This window comes from Lynx canadensis, chromosome C1 (genome assembly GCF_007474595.2).
Source record: "Lynx canadensis isolate LIC74 chromosome C1, mLynCan4.pri.v2, whole genome shotgun sequence".
In the NCBI taxonomy this organism is placed as follows: Eukaryota; Metazoa; Chordata; class Mammalia; order Carnivora; family Felidae; genus Lynx; species Lynx canadensis.
The window spans coordinates 156,773,137-156,785,834 of record NC_044310.1 but is presented as its reverse complement, the minus strand read 5'-3'; the positions used below and the strand labels follow the sequence as shown (position 1 = coordinate 156,785,834).

Here is a 12,698-nt window from a genome sequence, read left to right as displayed (position 1 = left end):
CTCTTGGATCAAGCAGAGGCCCAGAGCTGACAGGACAAATATGCTGTGATTGCTTTGGGTCCACTTGCGCGGGTCTCAGTGGGGAGCCTGGGAGAGCTGAGTTAGGTTCTGTTCCCAGTCTTGTCAATCCTATTAGTCATTGTTTCCTTGAGTGCCTACTTCGGGTTTTAATTAAACATGAAAAGAAAGAAATGAAAGAAGAAAGAAAAAGGCAGCCTGCTGGAGCCAGACTGCAGGGTTTGAGTGTGGGCATTGCTCCTTGTCTCTGCCGAGGCTGGTGCTTTGTCAGTAAGACGACCCTTCACCCAATCTCTTGTTGCAGGGATCGAGGTTCTGGTGACCTGGGACCCTAGGCAGCTCCAGATACACTGCTCAAACTGAGAATTTTACTTCCTGCCTTTATTTTGATCCCAATTAACCTTTGATTAGCTTAACAATGTCCCATATCCCGTTGCCTGAAGACTGGATAGAAAATTTCATTGTCTTTTTAAAAGAATCCAACTTAGGGGCGCCTGGGTGGCGCAGTCGGTTAAGCGTCCGACTTCAGCCAGGTCACGATCTCGCGGTCCGTGAGTTTGAGCCCCGCGTCGGGCTCTGGGCTGATGGCTCAGAGCCTGGAGCCTGTTTCCGATTCTGTGTCTCCCTCTCTCTCTGCCCCTCCCCCGTTCATGCTCTCTCTCTGTCCCAAAAAAATAAATAAACGTTGGAGATTGCTCCTTCCTTAAAAAAAAAATAAAAAATAAAAAATAAAAAAAAATAAAAGAATCCAACTTAGTCTGCCTGGGCTTTAGGTAAGAAGAACGAGTTTTAAACAGGTTTCCACAGGTCAGAGAAACCTGGGCCGATGTGGACTATTGCTCATTTTTCTTTTAGCAAGCCAGAAATGCATACATACGTGCCTTACCTGGTATATACTTATAATATGAAAATGAAGCGGTTGTGGAAGTATTGTTTTCAAAACTAAAGAATTTAAGATTCAATGAATAAATAGATGTTTTGTTTCTCTGAGGGGGAAATATGTATTTGTTTTCTTTTATAATATTTTATCATATTAAATCTCTTAATGAGGGGCAGGCAGCTAGTCTGGTGTGGTAATACCTGATGTGGAAACTCAGTACTCCCAGTTAATCATAGAGCGCCTAGAGCCAGATTCAGGTCCTGAGGTAAGCCATTTGTTAACTCTTCAGAAATGTTGAACCCCCAGGTAATTAGGGCTTTTAAAATGACCGGGAGGTTTGGAATATTAATTAGTATGTGTTGAAACATGAACTCAGAATGCCAGGGATCCTAATCTGTTCATGGTAACAAAGTACCGTGTATTTATTTCATTATAAAAGTCAGTACATTATGGATCAAGTAAACAAAAATAAAGATTGCCCAGAGTCACAGAAAGGAATATTCTGGTTATCAGCAGGGGTCTGGAGGCAATATACTTTTTTTTTTTCTCCCCTCCTACCTGTGTCCTAGATGTTCAGGGAGACTGTGCTTCTGGCTCTCAGTTCATTGCGGTCTGTTCCCCTGGCCACCGCCTCCTCTTTTTTTTCAGTTCGGACATCTTGAATCCCCTTTTGAGTCTGTAACCAATTGTGCATGTGTGGGAGAAAAGACTAACCCTGGAGTGACCGTGAACAGTTTTTTGCATCCTGACCCAGAATTATTCTTATGCTGAAATTGCTCTTGCAAACTTGGATCTCGTGTTTCTGGTCACGTGCTGCCATGCAATTGTTTGTGTGCCTTGGGAGCAATTGCATCAAATAAACAAACGTATTTTGACATTTCCATTCAATTTTCTAAATAGTGGAGCCCAAGCTAGAAAGGTAATGAAGGTGCTTGTGCTTACACAGATGTTTCGATTCTTCTGTCTCTCCACCTAGGTTCCATGTTGGATATCATAAAGTACATTGTTAACCGAGGGGAACACAAGAATGGAGTTCTGGAAGAGGCAATAATAGCAACAATTCTTAAAGAGGTTTTGGAAGGCTTAGACTATCTACACAGAAATGGTCAGATTCACAGGTATGACTTCTGCAGAGATGTTTAAATTCAGCCATTTGTATATTCAGCTCTGGTTTGTAAAGACTGTTAAGGAAAACATATTGCCGGTAGGTATCAACATTATTTCTGAGCTAGGCCAAATAGTTGTGAAAAAAGTACTTAAAGAAACGAGAATAAATTAAAAAATTATTTTCAATGTTTATTTTTGAGAGAGACAGAGCACGAGTGGGGGAGGCGCAGAGAGAGAAAGAGAGAGAGGGAGACATAGAATCTGAAGCAGGCTTCAGGCTCCGAGCTCTCAGCACAGAGTCCCGACGCGGGGCTCGACCCCATGAACTGGGGGATCATGACCTGAGCCAAAATCCGTGGTTAACCGACTGAGCCCCTCAGGTGCCCCGAGAGAATAAATTTTTATGAAATATATTAGTATCCTTAGCATTGCTTTATCCATTTTCACTGAAATAAAAGCAGAATATAAAAAAGTACCTAGTGAACTCACTAAAAAAAAATAACAATACTACTCTTGAAGTATGCTTAATTGAACAGGATAGCATCTCTATCTAATACAGGCAAAACTGTTCCAAATGTTGTAATATGTTCATTATTTTTGGCATGGTGGTGTGAGGAAAGGGGGGGTAACTAATTTCATCTTCTTTTGTGACATAAAATGCTAATTCTTTAAATAGCCAAACAGCCTAGAATAGGAGTGTTTGATGTTTCAAAAGAGTTAGTGTTAACTTGGGCTCCTAGGAATAGCTGTGAGTAAATAACCATTTATTAGTAATGCTGGTATTGTAATTCCCCTACCTTGTGCTATATGTGGGCCATTTATTTAAGGATATCTGCCATGTCTTTTGGTAATTAGAAAAAAACATGACCTTAGATTTCAAACTTGTAAGTTGTTATTTTTCTTTTTAAGTGTTAAGACTTCTGTATAATGAAGAAATATATTATAGAATGTTATAATTGGCATTTATAATCAGTATCTCTCCAGGGGAGAGGCTGATCCAATCCATTGTTTAAGAGGCTGCTGGGATTAATTTGGAATTGTACCACAGACAAATTTAAGTGGAAGTAGAACAGCTTTACATAGAATTATCAGCTTTAATTCTTGAGAAAAGATAGTATGGTGAGTTAATGGGCGATCTCCAACTCTACAACATAAAGAATGTACTCACTCATGATTTAATTAAATTTGGATAATGATTTCACATAAAATATTTGTTACTAAAATCCTAACCACCCCCCAGGAGCAAACTATAAAATCGCCGTTTCTCCCTGTAACTTTTTAAATCTGTGATATAATTTTAATATTTATAAAATGATAATTACTTTAAACAGCTACATTATATGATATGTTTTTAAATCTCTGAGTGAATTGATGCAATATAATGTCTATATTCCATAATTCATTCATTTTTTTCTAATAGGGATTTGAAAGCTGGTAACATTCTTCTGGGTGAGGATGGTTCCGTACAAATAGCAGGTAACGCTGATAAAAATAAAAATTCTTCTGATAGAAGTGTTCCAGTTTCAAGGAATGTAGAATCATTCCAAATAAATAAATAATGAATGAATGAATGAACAAATGAATGCATGTGATCTATTTTAAGCATGTATCTGGGCTGCCCTGTTAGAGAACATTTGGGTCTGAGGCAGAACATGTTTTCCTGTTGTTTTGGTTAAGTTGTTGTTAAATCATCCTGTAAATAATGTTATTTTAGAACATAGCCTTTTGATAGAGGCAATTTTACTTTCAATTTCATTTTTGCTAAATTTCAGGTTGAATAAAGGTGGTATTTATCTAACTGCAAGAAAAGCACTTTTGAGAGTTTTTTTTGATGAGTTTGAAAGTTTAGAACCTTGTACCCTTCGATTAATTTAAACGTTTCTATTTCTGAAGCGGTGCTGAAAGCACGGTGAACTCTCAAAGTCTGTGGGTTATTGTGGTCTTCAGTGTGACCCTGCATGGCTGTCCGTGACAGTAGGCACACAGGTGGCAGTGCACGTCTGTAGAGTGCGTACGCTAGACAAGTGCCCTCCGTGTGCAGACCTTCTCATTCTGTTATTGCACCAGAGTAACCCGAAAGGTCTGGGGTAAAGTGTCTCCATGTCTGTATTGACTCGTGTCTCCCTCCCATCCGTGAAGGCCTGTCTCCTCAGTCCTCTCAGCCATCACTGCTTTTTGCATTTGTGGCTGGACAGCCCTTACCTGTACCGAACTGTCCCTGTCATCATTGCAGGGTATTCAGCCCAGCCCTCTGGCTTGCAGGCATTGAATGTTATTAGCAACACGTCCCAGCGACACGCTTGGTGAGAATCACTGATGTAGTTTCTGCTGTTGAAGAGTGCTGAAGTTTGCCCCAAATACTTAATCAGTCCAGCCTGCTGCTTTTTGAGTTGGAGTGGAAGAAGCCTCTTTTCTAGTATTTAGGGTTAGGTTCTTTCTACATCAAGTTATTAGAGCAGAGTTGATCACAGTCCTTGGTTCTAGTCTAGTTTCTAGACAAATGTGAGGATCTGGGGTATTATTAGAAACAGGAGAGCTCAGCAGAAAACAAACACACCCCCAACACAAAGGATAAGCCTTGAGTCATCTCTTTGATTCATTGTTTGTCCCTCTCTAGGTGCCAGAGAACCTGTCAGGTGATGCCTGACTTGTGTGACAAGCACAGTGCTGACCTTGGGCTCTGTATTTAGTTGGGTATATTCACAGGGGCTTTTATTTATTTTCTTTTAAAGGAGAGAATAGAGGTTTTGAAAATACAAAAGGGAAATGGAGAATTTGTTTCAAATCAAATGTTTCTTCCCTGAAGAACTAATACTGCAAGTGTTAGCTTTTATTAGTCCTCTCTTTGAAAAGATAAATTTAGTCAAATATTATTAGTCGTTGGCTTAAGACCACTGTGTAGGCACTCTGTATATCAGTTAAACACAAAGGCCTTGGAATCAAAACAGGCCTTCGTTTAGTACCCACTGTGCAGTGTGGGGCAGGCTGTCGCATCGCTGAGCCTCAGTTTCCTCATCTGTGAGATGGTGATGATAATGCCAATCGTTCAAGGAGACACAGATATCCTTTGCAGGTGTAAAGGATATTTTTGAGTTTATTTTGAGATAGCACGAGCAGGGGAGGGACAGAGAGACAGGGAGAGACAGAGAATTCCAAGCAGCTCTGCACTATTAGCACAGAGCCCGACGTTGTACTTGAACTCACAAACTGTGAGGTCACAACCTGACTCACAACCGAGAGCTGGACGCTTAACTGACTGAGCCACCTAGGCACCCTGTACCTATTGAAACTTAAGCTTCAGGGCCCTGTAAGTGCAGTGTGTTTCTGGGAGTTGCAGAGTGTTCTAGGTGGAGATGGAGTGTTTTAGTTGGAGAGGTGTTCTAGACCATCAGGGGGTATTCTATGTAGGCATTTTTTGTTCAATTGTCTGAAACTATTCCAGAAGAAATGACCTTAATCTTTAGGACAGCAGTGAATTGGTATGAATTTTTACTCTTAAAGAAATAGACACACTTACACCTAATTTCATATTTTTAATTTTGTGTTGTTTATCTTAAAGAGGGTCTTCCCAGTTGTGTAAGCTTCACATCCCATGAAACTTGGATCTACTCCTGCTGATAACAGTTGTTGCAGTAGTTAAATAAATGTGAGAAATGCATAGTACAACCAAGAAAATAGGGCAGTAGACAGGAATACACATTATAAGCTTATTTATTAGAGCACTGTTTGTGATTGCAATAGATTAGAAACAACTTAGGTGTCCCGATTAAATATGATACATGGTAGATCTACATTATGGGACACCCACAAGCTGTAATGGAGAATGTATACATTGACGTGAAAAAAAGTATCGCCAGGCTACATAGTTAAGTGAATACAGCAAGGTGAAATAGAATGCATATACTGTGTCACCTTTTGTGAGGGAAATGGGGAGAAATACCTCTATATCTTTGTACAAAGAAACAGAAGGATAATGGGGAGGGAGACTTGTATAGTGCATACCTTTTATAACATTTTGAATTCTGAACTGTGTGAACAAGTATGACCTGGTAAAACCAATGAAAGGAAATGACTTCATAAACTGTCAGTAAGTGAAAGTCATTTTTTAAGCCTTTTATTATAAAAATTTTCATACGTAGCCTAAAGTAGAGAAGAGTAGGAAGAACCTCGTGTACCCACCATGATCAGTTTCAGGCCATTCTTGATTCATGTCTCTTCCCCCTTCCTACTTTGGTGGCCTTTATTATTAACACCAAATTTTGTTCTTGAGCCATCTAAGTTAGTGCCTTATAAGTACACATCTTGTCCTTACTCTAGAGAGAGGCTCCTACCCCACAGGCCAGAGGCATTTAGGAAAAAACAAAACAAAAACAAAGCAAAACAAAACAAAAAAGTTCAACGAAACAAGTGACAACAGAAAACATCTGTTCAGGCGGTCTCAACCCAGGGTACTCAAGGGTACAAAGTCTGGGATGAACTGGCATGGTTGAAATTCCTGGGTCGCCTTGCGACCTTGGTCAAGCTACACACCTTCTTTAAGATTCTGTTTCCTTAAAAGAGGGATACAAATATAACCCCCCTCGCCTTTTTTTGTGTGTGTGAAATCAAATGAGGCTCCTCACACGCAGAGATCTTAGCAGTGGCTGGCACACGAGAGGCACACAGCAGCTGCCGTCGTACTTCTGCTCTTCTTCATGTCCCTGCCATTCCTGCTGTTCCTGGGACCAGCAGGCTTGCGCCCATCTCTCTGGCACTGCCTGGAGATCACATGTACCTCAAATTAGTCTTGCAAGGGGTTCAGCTTTTAGGGGCTTTTATGAGTTATAAAAAGCTAATGCTTATTAATTATGGAACTTGGAAGTTAACTTGTCATTAATCTTGCTCTAAGCTGATAAGGAAGTACAACTAATTTTCTCTCTTTGGTGATGAAACGATCATTTCTCACTGAGAGGGTCAGAATAGCAGTGAACAGCCTTTGAAATGCAAAAGGAGGTCAGCCCTTGCCTTATTCTGCCACTTGGCACTGTGCCAATAACTTCCTCTATTCTTCTTGTCAGATTGGTGACCTGAGCTCTTTCTCCGGGCCTTCTGTAGCATATTGGCCTTTTCTTTTTCTCACTTGGGATCCCCTGAAGTAAGGTTTCCTGACTTTTTCTCTCCCTCTTGGGCCTTGGGTTTTTCCCCCCGCTGTGGGTGGTAGTGCTGAGTGTGACCCTGTAGGCACTTGCCCTGTGGGGGCTGCTGGGTTCAGAAGGTCACATGCAGAAAGCCACCACTACCTGGGTAGTTGTAGGATTAAATGAGCGCACGCATAAACTGCTTGGAACAGTGCCTGGCAAGCATAGTGAAGACGTTGTGTACAGCCTTTCTGTACTCCCCTTGGTATCCCTTTTGTGTGTGTGACTTCATGCTTGTGTCAGACCAACTGAGAAATCGCCATCTCCTGGATGTATAATGGTGTGCAGACAGGCATTTAAATTGTGCAGTTTCTACATCTCTGGGGCCGTGGCTTTCTGGAATTCGTATTTTCATTTTTTCCACATTCTCTAACCTGAGCACAACACTGAATTCAATTCCTATAGTACTTTAATTTTTTTCTGGTTTTAACTATAAAATAAGGTTATTGCTTCAAGAAAAACACTTGTAATGTTTCCTTGGAACAGGCAGGGTGCTGCTGCCTGTCCCTGTTTTCTAGGAGTTTGGCTTTCTTGGCCAGGCAGTTGGTTTCTGGGACCAGGAGTCTTCGGGATCTTTGCTGGCATCATTGTCCAGTGGGTGGTGAAGGGGGTGTGGGTGGGAGAGTGGAAAGCAGAGACACAGCAGTGGAAGAGGTAGACTCTCTCTTTTTGTTGCTACCTATTATATTTGGATATTTGGGGAGATAGTACATTGCTTTTATTTAGGCTGTTTGTGTCCTTTCCCTTTATGTTCTTTAAGCCCTGTTTTTTGAAATAAAATTTAAGCAAGGGGGATGTTTGCATTTATTTCTTTGTATGTATTGTTTGTTTACCTTCAGAGTATCATTATGAGCATTGTTTTTTATTTTATTTTATTTATTTATTTATTTATTTATTTATTTATTTTAACATTTATTTATTTTTGAGACAGAGACAGAGCATGAACGGGGGGAGGGCCAGAGAGAGAGGGAGACACAGAATCCGAAGCAGGCTCCAGGCTCTGAGCTGTCAGCACAGAGCCTGGCGCGGGGCTGGAACTCACAGAGCGCGAGATCATGACCTGAGCCGAAGTCGGACGCTTAACCGACTGAGCCACCCAGGCGCCCCTAGCATTGTTTTTTAAAAAAAGTATTTGTGCTATTGTAATAGAAAACATTACAATTTTTATTTTTTTAAAAAAACTCCTTCTACCATATATATATTTCCTTTCTTAGAACTTTTAATTTGAAAAGGGGACATTAAGGTGCCTGGTTCAGACCATGAGAAACTCTCATTTTATACAACCAACAAGTGTGGTGAATAAGGCAAATATGCTGTGTTCTCCATCTAAAAATACAAATTCTCTGGAAATTATTTATGTTTCTATTGACTGTGGATATAAAATAAGTAACTGATGTGTCTCGAGTACTTCCCATTTGCCAGGCCAGGTCTCTGTGCTGAGCGAGCTGTGACTCTTTCCCCACAGGCCTGTAAATGTGCCCATTTTACAGACAAGAAACTAAGGTCGAGAGATGGGAAGCAAGTTTCCCAGGTCACAAGTAGGTTTCAGATGTGGGGAGTCTGGCTCCAGAGCTGTGATCCCATGTCTGTGGGATTTCCAGGAAGACAGCCCTAAATCTGTGTGTAACTGATCTCAGTGTCATTTTTTTATTTTTTATTTTTTTATTTCTTTTTTTAAATTTTATTTTTTATTTTTAAAAATTTACATCCAAATTAGTTAGCATATAGTGCAACAGTGATTTCAGGAGTAGATTCCTTAGTGCCCCTTACCCATTTAGCCCATCCCCCCTCCCACAATCCCTCCAGCAATCCTGTTTATTCTCTATGTTTAAGAGTCTCTTATGTTTTGTACCCGTCCCTGTTTTTATATTATTTTTGCTTCCCTGCCCTTATGTTCATCTGTTTTGTCTCTTAAAGTCCTCATATGAGTGAAGTCATATGATTTTTGTCTTTCTCTGGCTAATTTCACTTAGTTGCAAATGGCAAGATTTCATTCTTTTTGATTGCCGAGTAATACTCCATTGTATATATAGACCACATCTTCTTTATCCATTCATCCATCGGTGGACATTTGGGCTCTTTCCATACTTTGGCTATTGTTGATAGTGCTGCTGTAAACATGGGGGTGCATGTGTCTCTTTGAGACAGCACACCTGTATCCCATGGATAAATGCCTAGTAGGGCAATTGCCGGGTCGTCGGGTAGTTCTGTTTTTAGTTTTTTGAGGAACCTCCATACTGTTTTCCAGAGTGGCTACACCAGCTTGCATTCCCAGCTGATCTCAGGTTTAGATGGAAGACCAATAGCGATCACTAGCTCTTACACATCTCTGTGTAACGATTCCATTTCGAAGCCAGGGAACGTATTCTGCACCTTTCCTTTCCTCTCTCTGCTCCTTTAAGTTGAGACACAAGTCTTTGGTAAGGTTTTGGGGCATAGGAGAAGCAGTTATTTTGGGTGTCGTTTGGTGTCGAATTAAGCATAGTAGTGACACCAGACTCTTTTTGAGACTGGAAAACTTCAGGTTTGATGTAATGAATTACAACTTGAGGACTGCCTCCTCATAGTTTAAAAGAAAATGCTTTATTTCTCATATCTTCTGTGCTCAGAGAACCTGAACGTGTGATTTCCTGATCATAAACTTGAATAGATGTGAAGGTTTTTGCTACAATATGTGACAAAAGGAGTGGCTATTTGAAAGTCATGCTCTTCCCACGGCCTAGCATTTTATTTTCCAGTCTGATGTTCTGTCATATTGTCAGGAAGAGCTTAGAGCTTTGTCTGGCAAGTGACTAAGCCTGTTTGTCTGGTATTAATGAGACACTGCTCTAAGCAGAAATCCATACAAAACAGGTCACTTTGGGGTGGTCACTGCAAATATATCTACCCTAGGATTCTTTTAAATACTGGCCACTCTTAATGCACTATTAAAATGTTGATTTCAGAACATTTGATTTCTGAAGAACTTTCTAGAAGCACACTACTGGATTATATTAGGTAGATCTCATGCTCATTTTCTTATTTTTGCCTTTTAACTCCGAGTGTGTGTGTGTGTGTGTGTATGAATGTGAATTTCCCATCCCTGGTTTTTCATAACAAATTGGTACTGAGCTCAGACAGCCTCATACTCCAGAAGTCTAGAACTCTATCATTACATCAATCTCAGTGTATCTGAGACTGTCCCAGTGAAGCTTACGTATGCCTTAGGTTCTTCACTAAAGGACATTGGTATGACTTTGGGTAATATCTCTGTTTTTTGGGAGGAAGATTATATATCCTTAGTCAGCCTTTGAGTACATCTTGAACTTTATTCATTCTGGGTCTCAAACAACTATGACTAACATTTCTGCCAGGAATACATGCAACTAGATTTAACTTGCTTCCAGCGCTCCAGTATTATTCTCAAGGAGCCAGAGGAAGGTGTGTGTGGTGCTGGAAGTTGTGTGTTGTGTGTGTGTGTGTGTGTGTGTGTGTGTGTGTGTGTGTGTGTGGTGGAGTTTTTATTCCCATAGCTTTTAGGCTCTTTTGTTTTCCTTATGTGCTCTTTGACCCTAGTGAAATGCATTTAGATGGGGAGGTAGAGGAAACAGGTGGAGGGAGTATATCTTTTGTTAAGAGGGGCTGCTGCTTCACGCAAGGTAATATGGGCTCCCTGTGTACAAGGGAGGCAGCCTCTGATTAATATCAGAAAGGTCTGGTGTGCCTGGGTGGCTCCGTAGGTTAACTGTCTGACTTTGGCTCAGCTCATGATCTCATGGTTTGTGGGTTTAAGCCCTGAGTCGGGCTCTGTGCTGACAGCTCACAGCCTGTAGCCTGCTTCATGTTCTGTGTCTCCTCCTCTTTCTGCCTCTCCCCCTGCTCACGCTCTGTCTTTCTCTCTCTCTCGATCAAAAATAAACATTAAAAAAAATTAAAAAACATATCAGAAAGGTCTGAAGGTCCCTGAGGCATCTGAATCAGGAAATGACAGTGTCATTGTATTTTTGGTGCCTTGGCCTAGAGCAGGGCTCTGACACCAGACTGCTGTGGTTTGAATCCTGGCATAACTCCTCCTAGCCCTGTGACCAAGTTATTCAAACACTTGCGCCTTAGTTTCCATATCTGAACAATGGAAAAATACTAGAGGGTTAAAGGAATTAACACATTCCATTTTAGAATTAGTTAGCTCACATTGCTTCTGTATTGAAATGGGGGTGGGGTCCTTTAATTATTTAGGACATTGTAAGATCACAGGGAGGAGGCTAGGAGGCAAGGCTGTTGTAGGCTCTCCGTCTGACCAGCCATATCATTTTGCTCTCCCGTTTTCTTCACCCCATTGATTTCCCCCCATATCACCAGAGTGGAAAATCCACAGTGCACATCTGACCATGTCATTCCTTTGCATAAAGATTAAAACTGTTGCTGGGGGGATGAAGCCCCAGCTCCCCAACATGGCATGTGAAGGCCCTGCCTGTTTTTCCAATCTCGTCTGCCCGTGCTTTTCTGCTTCCTGCTTTAAGGCAAGTTCTGCCTTAGCCAGCTACAAATGAAATGATTAATATGGTGAAGCAGAGCACGCAAATTAAAAGCATTGGCATAGTCAGAAAATAGAGTCCAAGTACAAATTAAGATCTTTGGAGGGTATCAAGAGTGCTTCATAGTGAACCACAACGTATGTTGTGAGTTTCAGGTAGTTTATAATTATGTGAATTATGGTTTAATGAATTATGCCAAAATTTTCATATATTCATTTTTTTGTTTGTTTAAATAAATAGGGACAGCAAATTAATGTGGCTTTCCAAATTTTGGGATCTTGACAAATCAAGCGGTAACATTTGGTGAAACCTCTAGCAGGAAGCAAGAATGCCATTCAATTCTGGAAACCTAGTTTTCCAGTCCATCTGTCTATCATCAATGGGAAATACTTGGGGAGATTTTAAGCAGCTTCCTACCCTTTAACAGCTGCTAGCAGTTGCTTGAGCAACAACGTAAAGAAGTCTTATGAGGTGAACGCAATGGGGGGAATACCTTTGCTTTGCTCTTGCTGGAATATTTCCCCGGTGTGCCTATTTAGCTGCATGGGGCACAAGGTTGAGCTTCAAGGTCTGAGCATCTAGGAAGACATGGGGCAGATGGGACTTAGTCTTCCTTCTTCCTTCCCTCCTCCCCCCCCCTTCCCTTCTTTCCTTCTTCTCTTCCTTTCTTCCTTTCTGCCTTTACGGGCCTGTAGTGTCATTATTAAATTACATTTTGTATATTACCACAAGCTGCTGAGGTCTGGGAAAAACAAGAGTTGTTAGAATACAAGCAGAGCAGTCCAACTCCGTTCTTCGTATGATCATTTCTTCATTTATTTTTCTGCTTCCCAGAGCCTGCATTTGTTATGGCAAAAAAACGGCCCTTCCCTGGAGAAAAGGCGAACATTAACCGTATGGGTTTTATGCTCCTCAAGTGGTTGGTTGGCAGATGTTTACTGCATATTTGCTGTGTTGTAGGCATAGCCCTCTGAGTGGATGTGGTGCTTAGCAAGAGAGACC

General features: G+C 41.0%; 1 protein-coding gene across 2 annotated transcripts in view; it reads left to right on the top strand.

The window, feature by feature from the left end:
- The window catches only part of STK39 (serine/threonine kinase 39), a 315,140-nt gene that overhangs the window by 77,633 nt on the left and 224,809 nt on the right, over positions 1-12,698 (top strand). For both annotated transcript variants that reach the window (XM_030323833.1, XM_030323834.1), the window contains exons 4-5: positions 1,875-2,016; positions 3,426-3,481. In XM_030323833.1, coding sequence (XP_030179693.1) covers positions 1,875-2,016; positions 3,426-3,481 — 198 coding nt within the window. The remainder of the gene's footprint in view (positions 1-1,874; positions 2,017-3,425; positions 3,482-12,698) is intronic.